The sequence below is a fragment of the Calidris pugnax genome, unplaced genomic scaffold, assembly GCF_001431845.1.
Source record: "Calidris pugnax isolate Ruff unplaced genomic scaffold, ASM143184v1 scaffold8, whole genome shotgun sequence".
NCBI classification, from domain to species: domain Eukaryota; kingdom Metazoa; phylum Chordata; class Aves; order Charadriiformes; family Scolopacidae; genus Calidris; species Calidris pugnax.
The window spans coordinates 5,704,368-5,717,506 of NW_015090830.1; the positions used below are offsets into that span (position 1 = coordinate 5,704,368).

At 45.7% G+C, this 13,139-nt stretch overlaps 1 protein-coding gene across 1 annotated transcript in view; it reads right to left on the reverse strand.

Moving 5' to 3' along the window:
* MYO10 (myosin X) overlaps window positions 1-13,088 on the reverse strand; it is a 163,893-nt gene extending 150,805 nt beyond the window's left edge. The window contains exon 1 of the mRNA XM_014941048.1: window positions 12,893-13,088. Within this exon, the coding sequence (XP_014796534.1) occupies window positions 12,893-12,913 (21 nt within the window). The 5' untranslated portion in view covers window positions 12,914-13,088. The remainder of the gene's footprint in view (window positions 1-12,892) is intronic.
* Window positions 13,089-13,139: the final 51 nt, after the last annotated feature.

Below are 13,139 nucleotides of genomic sequence, written 5' to 3' on the forward strand. Positions count from 1 at the left end.
CCAAACTCCACAAAGGGTCCAGGGTCCCCAGGGGAGTCTCAGCACATCGCTACTTCTCCCTGCTTTGTTGTATCCTCCTCACCACCACAGCAGGTGACCCCAAGGAAGAAAATCAGCCTGCTCCTTCACCAGCTTGCAAACCAGGTTTTATTTTCCAGAAGACAAGACCCACTGACCCACTCGGTACACATCAGCTACCCCCTACACTGTTTCCATATTGCTCACGTGATTACAGATATTGGTTTGGAACAAAATTCGGTGTTTTATCAAAACTGTAAATGTACTGACTCAACAGAGATGCTGCCTTGCCGGGAACACATCTTATTAAAAGTGAAGTGATTCATAAATTCATGTGTTTATTTCAGACTGGGGCAAGCAGCTTTTGCCATTTATGCAAGTATACTTAAAGACCTTTCTTTGAGCAGAAAACAGCACAAGTGCAGCTATTTTTAAAGCTATCTAAAAAAATGGCAGGGCATGACATACCTTACTTTTACCACACAGTAAAGATGAAAAACTGGAACAACCTCTCTCTTTTATCCGTCTGAGAGCCTAAATGAGTAACTCTTTATTTATAGCCACTAATGGTTACCACTTCTGAACTTATTTTTTCTCCTCAACAAACCACCTTTCCAGCAGGGAGTTTAAGCTTTCAGCTATTCAGATGTTTTTATTAGTTTTGCTCAGTAGGGCTTTTGAGCTGTCAGCAAACTTCCCAGGTCATTGAAAAATAAACAAACAAAGAAAAGGCAAAAATAAAATAAAATATCTGTTTCAGTTAATTCCAACTACAAAGTCAGAAAGAGGCCACAGATATACAAACAAATAGCCATTTTTTTGCTTTTAAATAATCCTGAAGCAACTCATCACAACATGTTTCCTCCTATGCAACATTCCCCCAGCTGCACCAAATCATTTACTTAAACTTAAGAAACAGGAAAAGCATGTGCAATATACAAGAATGTCAGGAGCCATCAGCATTAGCAAGGAATAAGAGATTATTATGAAAAGAAGTAACAAATAGTGCATTTAGATCTGCACTGGCAAAGAGTACAAGGTATTCTTTTCCCACCCCTTTCCTCTTTGTTGGTAATAGGGAAAGGAAGCAACATCACAGCATTGCAGCTGGAGTAGAATAAAATATCAGCAAGCTAAATAAATATCAACACCAACAAAAGCAGCAGCAGCTTCATAGCTTTGAGTTTATCAACACTGCCTTTTCTATTTTAAAGCACATACATGAAGCATCCTAGCTTCCAGTTGTTCTCAGACCCTTCCACAGGTGATGATTTTAAAAAGTGGACTTGCCAATGGCCCCAAGCAAAGGCTGCCTGCCACAGTCCTAGGTAAATCTCTTGCCCCATCTGACAAGAGATCTCTTTAAATTTCTCCTTCTTCTAACAATTAAAAAGAGCTAATAAAAATCCAGCTGTTTTCCTGGAGAGCAAGTGGTAGCACCGTAACTGTTCTTCTACAGAGAAAGAACAACTCGCTGATTACTAGTTACTCTCTGGTATAGCATTTGGAACAAAATTAGGGGAAAAGATGATCACATGACACAAAATTAAAGTAGGAATTTCAATAAAAGTAAAAATGGCAATTTTTACTACAATAAAATTGCCACCGACAGTGCAGCACTAACAAATGCCAAAGTTGTATTTTTCAGGACAGAAATTACTGCAGCTTTCTCAAGAATAACCCCTGATTTCTCCAATAAGCCTATGTGAAACTATCCAGAAGCCCATCATTGCTCAATACTGCCAAAAAAAAGGCTGAAAAAGACATCCCTAAGAAGCAAGGCTTCCCAAAATTTTGACGTTTATAATACCAGAGACCCAATCAGAAAAAGCACACTCAAAACCTACAGCTAGGAAAACTCCAGCTGGCCTCAGGACAGCAACAGAAGATTGTTCTCTGACTGGAATTACAAAGCCAAAAAGGAGCTTAATTTATGCATTTTAAAGCAGTAGCTATCAGGCGCCGTTACCCCATCGGACAAGGAGACCCCTTTGAGAAGCCGTCCTGCTAAAGCATCTGCCCCTGCTCAGAGCCTGACGCCAGCTCCTCTCCTCCGCTTCCCCAGGAAAGCCTCAGGCCATCCCCACAGAGACATGACCCATGATCTTACGCTGCAGGTGTCCAGACCTTTTCTGCCTTGAGCCCTTCTTTCCCCTTCAATTTAGGCATTGATTAACACACATCTGCTTTCCTTTCCTAGAGAGAGACAACTCCCATCTACACATGGGGCAGGAGGCACATCCCTGTGCTCCAGCTCAGCCACAGCTCATGCTGCCTACCCAGAACTCTGGTGCCTTCCAGCAGAAAAAACAAAATTCCCAGGAAAACAGCAAGGCTTTTGTGGCCTCTCTGACTGCATAAAGCAACCATGCACTTTTCAAATCAAATACTTGCAAGCAGTATAAAGGAGTGCTTCTGTAAGCAGCACACAAGTTCCAGAAATCAAAATTAAGGATTACAGCCTGTATTTTCCCTGACTCCAGAAGCGCCTGGAACACAGTAAATGCTGAATCACTATCTGAAGGAAGAGGATCCCACAACTTAATGTTTTCCTTTACACTCAGTAAGGACAACTAAGAACAAGCTACCCACAAAGGACCACTGGATGCTCACGATAAAACACAGACACTTGGCTACCACCTTTTGTCCTCCACCAGCTACTGATGACATCTCCACCTTAACTGCATAGCACGAAGGTGTTCTACTGACAGAGGTCTAACTATACAGTACAAGTTTAATACACTTATTTCATAACATTGCAATTATGTTTATTCATTAGCTTCTGTACAAAAAAAACCAGGGAGTTTACTACTGCACCAGGATAGTAGTCATTTAAAGTACTGAGTCACCAAAGGAAAATGATGGCAGAAGTGGTGCGATAGAAATAGAAATTAGGAGTAGAAACTCTCAAAACTAACACAAAACAGAGAATTGCCCTTTTGCTGCAAGCGCTGCACGACTTTATGCCAAAATCCCATCTGCCATCTGCTAAAACTTCTCAGATTTGGTGCACAAAGTATTAGAAATGTAATTGCAAGGGGAGAGGGGGAAGAGGCTGCTGTGCAAATTATAGTTTCTAGCTCAGATTTGCTGCGTTCGTTTATCCCTGGAAATAGCTTATCAAGTATCACACGGCAGAATCCGACTCCGGGAGTTTCAACAACAAAGAGCTCGCTTCATCAGACACCCCGGTGCTCAGTCTGAAAAGCAGCAGGAAATGCCACCCTTCAAAGCTCTGCTGCAAACACCGCTCTCATTTTCTTCTAGGGAATATACTAACTGATTACACACACCAAACAAACTTATCCATCGTACCCATCACCAGAAACCTGTGCTGAGGAGATAAACTCTAATCACAAAACCACAGTCTATATTTAATAAGGGGGAGAGAACCAAGACGATGACCAACAAAGCAAGAAGTCTGACCTACAGAATTGTCGTCTACTCCTTGTCCCGATGTGAACTCCAGTGTCCTGCCAACTTGGCTCCTTTCTGAAGCAAATAAAAATATACCCTAACCAAGATACACAGTTGGGCTCTGATCCGCTAAAATGGTCAAATAGAAATGATCTCCACTGCTTCTGTAAACCAGATGGGTATAATAAACAAAGGGATTTGACTTTTCCTTAGGATAAACAACTTCCTAAGAAAAACAATCCCATTCTCTTGACAAATATATTTAACTTCATCTCAGTAAACATTTTAATGGCACATTAAACAACAACAACTAAAATAGGACCAAATAATCCGTTTCTGTTAATGCTATAAACATCAATATTTCTTCAAAACAAGGAATAAACTTCTCTTATCTCCTGTCCCCACCACCAGGCCCAGTTTGGCTGAACGCAAAGGGGAGGCGTGAGAATCTTTCCAGAGAAAACCTCCCAATTTCTGCGAGCAAGGACGAGAAGGAGGAGAATAGACACATGCAGTGCATAACATCAAAACCATGCAAGGGTTTGCCAGTAGCACCATTTTCACAGTCCGACATTGTTTCAAGAACTACAGAAATGTTTTCTCCAGATACTGTAAAGTTCATCAAAATGAGTTTTCTGAAGCCTTTTGAAGGTCTGTAAGAGAAAGAGGGCCAAGGAATTTGGGGCTGTTAACTTTGATGACAGCTTTCAGAAATACTCAGCTTTGTAATTCCAACTGGAGTTAATGACAGCTAGCGCTCATCAACCATTTGAGCCTCAGGTCTCCACCCCAGGTATGCTACAGGCACCAGAATCAATCCTGACTTTGAGACTGTGATGGCAGGCTTGGGCAGCAAGGTGCCGTTCTGCCGGCATTACCGTGTCAAGAAGTTAAGAACATGGAAAACAACCCCCAAAACCCTCAGTGCTTTTAATGACTACCCCAGTATAGAGGCAGACATCCTATGGTTAAAAGCCCGTGGGTAAATTTGCTCAGGGTGGGAATGCAGCTCTGCCCCAAGGCAAAAAAGCAACAACCAAACCTTTCCCTCTGCTAAGGTATCCTTACAGCATCTCCCGTAAGGGCATCCTCCAGAACAAAGCAGAGGCTTGTATTAACACACTCTTGTATCACTGACCTATAATAAAAGATTATGAATAGTTTCCCAAGAATATATAGGAAGAGGTAACACTAACACATCAAAGTGTGCTCAGCCTTTTATTTCCCGAGTCTCCAACAGAGCCGTTCACGCTGCGCACGCCACCAGCCCAGATCCTGAGTCAAGGCTCAGCCTGGCTCCTCAAGTCTGCTGCTGAGCTCCCCTCTCTTCCTTCCTCTTCCCCTCACGTGGAACAAAACAAAATCAAGACCCAAATAATTTCACAGAAAGATTTAACCCATTTAAGAGACAGGTTAAAGAGAATATTGACTTCTTCAGTATTCACCTTTGCTTAAAGTTTATTCAAAAATCTCTAGCGAGGCTCGCCACAAGATGAAGATCACATACTTTCAAATCAAAGAAAGTCTGATACCATAATTCAAGCAAAATGCCCCACTGAAGCAATATAAGTAATTGCAAAAACATATTTGCTAAAACGCATTAACACACAAATATGAGAACCCTATTCAACTCTGAAGTCTGTCAGGCCACTGGATGGCAAAGGAGATTGGAAAAGTGTATCTGCCAGGACGTTTTCCTTCAGCGTGCCATTAATCCCAGGAGGAGTAGAAGGTATTATACCGACTCCCGCCTTTAGGCTTTGCTCCAATGTGCAAAGACAGGGCCACTGAGACACCTAGGAATTCCAGCTTAAGACATAGTGGATATGAATTTTCAGTACAAGTTCAGAAAATCATACAAGTGACCAGTACCTTTCCTTCTTAAAGACTTCCTTCCATACAAGAGTAAACCACAGAGTTTTCCTCAAAGTCGTACAAGGGGTGCTCTTTGTTGGGTTTTTTTGTTTGTTTGTTTTTTCCCCAGTTACTGGCTATGGCTGCTCCTTCTTAGTGAAACACTCAGCACAATTGCTCACTAGGAAAAATTACAAGATCTCCTATAGAAACTGTGTGTTAAACCCCTATACAGAAGAGTTTACACAAAACGGAAATAGTAACTTTGGTCAGTAAACCCAAACACACGCCAATTTCTGCCACGCTTCAAATCTGAACGAAAATCATGTCTGTTCCTAGTAAGATATTTAATAAGGAAAAACATGCATTATCAAGTTCCTCCAACATCACCCATGTTTGAGATGTTAATGAAAAAAAAAAAACCCAACCCTCTATAAATCTTCTGCCAAATAAGAAGGCTTTTACAGGCCAGACTAAAAAACAGCCACTTGGCCATTAAAGGAAAATAGAGAGCAAGTATTTACATTTATCAGTAAAACAAGCACAAGCGTGACGTGTTTACAGTTGCAACAACTCAGCAACCTTCCCCAGTCAGTCACTGGTTTGCACTGGGAAAGGGTCCGGCCGCTCACGATGTCCGTGGAACAACACCAGACACCCCCCCTGACCTGGCTCTACACTGGCCGTCCAGCTGAGGACATCAAAAACAAGGATAAACGATATGGGCACCTACCCGAGATGACAAGCCTTGATCACTGACTTTGCAGAAATGAGTCTAGGAGTGGACGTTCTCCCCCAACATCCTCCTACTTCTTACAGGTACAGTTAGAGATACTAGTAATCTTTACGCATTCCGTCTATCCTAACTAATCTTTCCCAGTGTACTTTTCCAATATAATGCTCATATTTCCCATGTAACAAAGCCATTATTTCTTCTTCAGCACGGGTATAGTTTACTTCACAAGGCAGACCTGGAAGATAGTTAATATCAATTCCCATTCTGCATCCAAACTTTGAAAAGTCCTGTCTTCAAAAGAATGCAGTGTTTGAGCTACTTAATGAACTTCTAACCAACAGGGTAACCCACTTAACCTTTCTTAATTAGGGGGTTGTCCAAAACAGAGTTGCATTACAGTAAATATGACCAACGGATAATGCTCAAATTTCAGACATATGCAAGACATCCTAGAAAATCCTAAATAAATCAGTAAAAGCCACCATGCAAAATTTGAACTAACAATACCCAAAACTTGCCCTGAACTGTTGCTCCACCATGAAGCCATCCTCCTGCATGTCTCACTAATGGCTTGAAATGTCATATAATGATAAATAACAGGAAGATCAAGAGAAATGAGAATGCCTAAGCCATGACCCTCTCATACAAGCCTGAAGTCATAATCAATCTAGCAAATTTTGAGGTCACATCCCGAAACTTGTAAAGTAGCCACAATTAGTGACTTAAGGCTGGTAATTCTTTTTTTCTTCCCCTCAGCAAAAGCCTTAATTCACAGTGACTTGTTACCTTCTGCCCTCCTACCGGGGCTCCACCCAAAACTATGTTCCTGGCTCTGACCACAGCTGGGGACTGTGATTCACTAAGGAAAAATACCAGCCCTGGGGCTGAAAAGGTCGGTGAGATCAAACTACCCAGAGGACACACTTCCCTCCAGAACTGCGATGGGCATGCAGTCACCACGCCAGGCGTGCGAGAGTTGGAGATGCTGCTCCCACCCCATGCAGGAGACCGTGGCACCTTCCACAGGGCTGCATCCACCCAGGAGACACAAAATTACACTTCTCGTGCTAGAATTTTTTTTTTTTTTTAAGTTACATCATATTCACTCCCCATATTAAAAGAAAAAAAAAAGCAAGAGAAAAAAAGGCAGGCATGTAACTCATTTGCTAGGGTTTAGGTCTGGATTTGTTCTGTGCAAACAGAATGACACTATCTGCACCCACATACAGAGCCAAGGACCTACCAATTCTCTTGAGTTGTCTTCTAAAGCCAAAAACCAGATTCATGAGACTATAATGGTTTTACCAAGCTGAAAACCAAGATTTGGCTAAAATCACCACAATGGAAGTGCAATGTAGTACCATCAAGCCAACCAACAGCATAACTATTGATGAGGTGCCTCAAACTTTTCCTTCCACCCTTTGCAGGACACTGGGGCAAGAAGAGCGCTGGAAAGTTGCTGGGTTTCTCAGGTTACTCATGGGACCAATGCTCTAAACTCTCCAGACGACACACAAAGCTCAAGCTCCCCCCTTCCTTTCTGCTTCCATCGTTCTTGCAAAGAGGTCCTCTCCTGCCTCCACAGAATCATGGAAAAAAATTCTGGGGCATTTCTGATAAAAGCCCATGCCACTCAGCTTCAAAAATAAGTTAGGACTGGCCACGCTTTCAAACACAGTTCCTTTTCACCAGGCAGCAGGCTCTGCAACATCTCCAAAACCAAGGAAGCGGCACCAAAGAGCTTTGCAACCTTCACACCCGTACACAAGGTTCACCAAATGAAAATACATATAAAGAAAAAAAAAAATCTGGTTAGAGCACAATAGCTTAAACACAAAGTGCTGCCACAAACTCACAATCAGGGAAGAGACAAAAAAAAAAAAGTAACCATTTCAGTGAGGTGCTACCCAAAGGTGAAAAAACCCCAGGACTCAGAAGCAGCCAAGACTTCTGTAACGGTGGGGAGGGGGGTTTCACAGCTCTCCTTTGGTTGGAGTCTGACTGAACACACCTAAAAAACCACAGGCGGACCCTGCACAATGTAGTGCCTCTACTGCTAATTTCAATAGTTATGTGTTTTGCAGCTTTAAGAGAATTCTTGTGTCATTTTACAATATTGGTGGTGCCAGCAGGGCTGCTAGGCTCCCGCCCAGCCACGATGGCTACGCTTCAGTTGCACAAATGCATCTTATGAAAGGCACATGTGAAATACATGCAGTAGGCTGTCAGGATGACGTGCTACTGATGAGCTGAACGCGATTTCCTGACTTGCAGAAACAAACCTATGAAAAACTTTCATTTCTTTCCGACTCAGTAAGGTAGTCTTCAGCCCCCTTGAAACGTTTTCTAGGCGAAACATATTGCTCTCTAATTAACCTAAAAAATAACTACTGACAAAACAACCGTTGGCTTCTAAAAAACTTAAATATGAGAAGGAGTCACAGCTCAGAAACTTCAGAGAACACAGCCAACATCAACAGCCGGAAGAGGCACTATTCCTTCTTGGCATGGCTTTGGTGCTCAGAAGCCCTCCAGAAATGCAACTTTTACGCCATCGCTCATGGGATGATGGTTTTGCCCGACCAGTCTGAAACGCAACTTTTCTGGTGTGAGCTACACAGCTTCTACCGGTGTCACAAGCTGGAACTTGTGCTATCAGTAAGACACTTCAAAATGAAAACTGGGAGAGCAGAAACTTGGCAGCCCCAGGGTCACTTGGTTGTGGGAAATAGTGAACCTTTCAAAGGTCTCCATGACAGAATCTGCGCTGGAAGGCAGCGATCTTCCAAACGCCACAGCACAGGAACACCAAGGAGAAGTGTGCCACAAGCTACGTATCCAAAATAAGAGCTTCCAGGCTTGGTAGATACCTCTTCTGACAGCTCCCTGAAGCTAAGTTCAAAGCCTCAAAATTAATTTTTGCCCCACATCCTTCCCACTGAGGGAGGTTCAACACTCCTTCAAGACAAGCTGGGAGCCCTGCCCTTGAAGCAGGGTACACAAGCAAGCGTGCTCCAGCTGTGGAAAGCAGAAATGAAGGAAACTCTTCTAAACTCAAGGTACCAGCAGTATTGCTAAAAATATAAGCATGCCAGGCACAGTGTATCTGCTGTGACTCACAGAAAGCTACGCCGCAGCTCCTCATCAGCCTCTGTGCAACATCAGAGAAATATCAGTGATGATGTTATCATCATGCTCTCCTTCAACGTCATCTACCCAAACATTATAGACTGAAGGCTGGAGACAGAGCTGTTCTCCCCGCTTCTCTTCCCCTTATGGAAATTAAGGGAGTGGGAAGGAATAATCTTTGTCTTTTAAGCTTGGCAGAAACTAAAGGCAATCAATTCCTGCAGCCACCGCTATGCACAACTGCACTGCAGGCTCCCCAGGAGCTGAGCACAAGCTCAGCGGGCAGCCTTGGAGAAGACGATCTCCTCCCAACCTCAACCACTCCCTGACCTCAGCTGGGCCAGCAACCCCCACACTCCCCCAGTGCCAAGGACAGCAGCCACAGTTCAGTGCGACGCACTGCGTACAGGGGCAGTGACCCCCCACGTAAGGGGAAGAGGATGAACTTGACTTCTGCATCCACTTCCCCTGCTGCCCTGGTAAGGACTGCCTGGGAACTTCACATGCTGAGGAGGCAGTTTGAGCTTCCCTCTCCTGCATTTTTTTCTGCAAAATTTCCTTCTGTTCCATCTTGAAATGACTCTTCTCCTTCCCTCACAGCGTACATCCCCTTTTAACCGGGATGCATTCTCGCTGGAAAAAAGAAGTCTGACCTCAGCTACCACAGGAGACTGCTCCCTTGTGGGCACCCTAACTGTTGGTGAAACATATGGGAACAATTTTTTCAGGCTGTTTTGAGGAACACAGCCAAATGGCTCTACTGTGGATGGCTCTCACATCCATATTTTTAATTCTGAGTATAGATCTCTGGGATTTCTACAGGTTTTAACACTTTACATATGAAAATATGACTATGTAACTGTACTGAAAAAGTTACAATTCCACCCTCTTTTGAATACCTACAGCTAGCACAGATCAATCGAGAGCCTGAAATAGCTTTTAGAAGTCTCTGAAAACACTCCCCCACCGCATTTAGAGTGCTACTTTGTAATAACTTTAGTATCTTCCGGCAAAAAAGCCTTCTAGGAGGGTAACTTTCAGACTGACTCTTCTATCCTAATTCTTTACGCAGAACAATTTTTTTTTAACTAGCCGAGTTAGAAAACTGGGATAGGGATGGAGATCAAGGCGCCTCTGGAGACAGATACAACCACTTGTTGTCCTAGAGGAATAAAAGTCAAATAAGAAATACCAAAGGAAGGGCACTGGGCAGCAAGATTGAGAAGTCAAAAAGCTGTTAAATCACAGGCAATGGCATCAGCTGATCAGCGGGAGCCTGGCGTTACCCCACATCACATTTAACACAGCAAGTCCCAACAGGAGCAGCTCCTTTGCGAGGCACACGCTCCAGCACTCCAGCAACACCTTACCCAGCTGCCTCCTCCTGTCCCCGTAGGCACCATTATACACTAAGAGCAGGTTACAGCCAGCACCTAGCTATTGAAAAATATGGAAGAAGCAGCAGTGCAGGGGGGCTTTTTCTGTAACGCCTTTCAGCGGTACAGTATTTTTCTGTATCGCAGCAAACGAGGGCTTCTTGGTAACGCCAAGGAACAATCCCCATGAAGCACGGGTACACATCCTTCTCACCTGCCAGCTTTTCTCCCAAAAGACAATTCTAGCAGCGGAGTCATGTCACTGCTGAATGGGAGCGGAGCAGACCAGGCCTGCTACCTGTGCCTTCAGCGGGCTTCCTCTCTTCTTCCGCACGCTGCGACTTATTTTAAGGAGAACAATAACTCTCTCAGATAAGTCAGCAAATATTTTCGTAAAGAGCAGCTGCAGGATGTCTGCCTCGCACAAATTAAATTATCCAGCTAACGGCTCGATCCAGCGCCTTCGACAGCCATTTTTCTGTGGTAGCTGGGTCGGGCCCGGCGCGGCGCTGCTGGTGCCTCTCTCGCTCCCTGGTGCAATTTACATACACTCCGGTGTGAGGGAAGGAAAATGTTTATACTTATGGGTGGGACTCTGGATGCAGATTAAAGCCGAAGTGCTATATTTACTGATCTTTTAAAATAATATCAACATGTTGAAAGGGAGTAAGAGTTCTTAAGAAAGATCAAAGTCTGCATGCGGCAACCACAAATTAGCATAAATACATGCTGAAATACTAACACAGACTGGCAAAATTTACTTGCCTTTTCCCTGAGGCAAGTAATTTTGGCTAATAGGGGAGTCAAAACCATTAACTCTCTTCTTCACCTTTATGTAGGGCACACTACTGCACTTTGTGTCAGAGCGAATGACTCTTCAGATTAATTTTGCAAGGCTAGGCTAATACACCACATTGCTCATGGCTTGCAAGCTTTTGAAAGGCAAAGGCTACATCCTCTACAGGGGAAAAAAAAAAAAGAAGTAATATTACTACTTAACTCAGACTTTTTGAAAGTTAATTCTATGTTTCTTCCTTCTTATTGCGCTTGACAGAACTTTTGTTGTCTGACAAATGAAAAGCTAACAAGCAGTAAGGCGTATGACCTTCTTTTATTTGCCTAATTACTATTCCAGTAAACAGATCACCTATTTTTCTTGTGGAAACATCAACAGCAGCACCGACAACATGAGGGAAGTTATTCCATGAGGGCAAAGGACGGTTTAGCAGCTTAATCACCATCCTGTTAAACAGATGCCTGGCCCGTATTTACAACCCTGACAGAGCAACTGCTTCAGTGAGGGGTGCAATTAAAGCAGCCGTACAGTCAGCCACCAGCAGTCACAACCCAGGTGCAAGCCCGGCCAGCAATCTACAAACACAACACACACACAACGAAGTCGTCGCATTAATACTGGACACCTTGTGTTCCCAAGGCCGTGTTGACACTAGGCGGGCTGAACCAAGTTGGTAAAATATCGTTGGTATAAAACTCAGCTGACTTAGGGAGTGCAGAAGAGGACCCAAGTTCTGATTTTCAGCGTACGCCTTGGGTAAGAAGCGAAGCGTCTTTGCTTTGGTTTCCTCACCCGACACGATGAGGCTGTCAAGACCCACAAGACAACGCCAAAGCTCAGACCGCTTTCCAGATGTAAGCCTCCTTACTCTGCATTGTGTGTCGGAAAACTCTGTCTGTGCTTTAAAAAGCGTGCGCTTAATGAAAGGGCTGCCCTGCTTCTGAAACCTCCATCGTCTGAAGCCTCACGTGCCCCCGCAAGGCGGAAAAAGTAACGCGCACACCGGGTCCCGGGCAGGGACACCCCCGGGAGGGAACACATCCCCCGGGAGGGAACACATCCCCCGGGAGGGAACACATCCCCCGGGACACGCCGGTCCCCGCCGGCAGCGGGGAACGGGGGGGGGGGCAGGAGGGCGGGCAGGGACCCGCACCGAACCCGCCGGAGCCCCGGGCACCCACCCGGCGGGGGCTGGGGGGCACAACCACGGCACCGGCGCCCCCAGCCCTGCCCGCTGCAGCCCCCCTGGGCTCTAATGAGCCCCAATTAGCGGCCAGAGCCTCCCCGGCGGAGAGCGGCGGCAGCCCCCGCTTCGGCTGGGCGCGCCGATAATTTGAGGGGAATTTGGGGGCCGCTCGCCCCCGCCCGCTCACGAAGCCCCGACCCCCGAAGGGGGCTGCTTCCGCCTCCCCCATATCCCCCCCCACAAGCCGAGGTGGCACCGGGGACGCGCCCCACGACACTTTTCGGGAGCCCCTCGCCGCTGGGCTGCCGCTCCACAAAGCGACCCCACGCCGCAGGAGAAGGAGGAGGAAGGAGGGGGGTGGAAGAAGGTCCCGCGCTCCCCTCCGCCAAGAAGTTGTCCATGGTGGCCCCTCGGCCCGCCGGCGGCTGCGCAGCGCCGGGCTCCAACCGTCCACCATGTGCCGCTGCCCGGCCCGGCCCTACCGAGCCGCCTTCAGCCGCCGCGCCGCTCCATCGCCCGCACCAGCCCGCAGCCTTTGTCCGCCCGCCCCCTCCCTCAGAGCCGCCGGCCCGGGCAGTCCCGGCAGCGCATACCCGCCGCTGGGAGCCGGGGGAGGCGGGGAGGAGG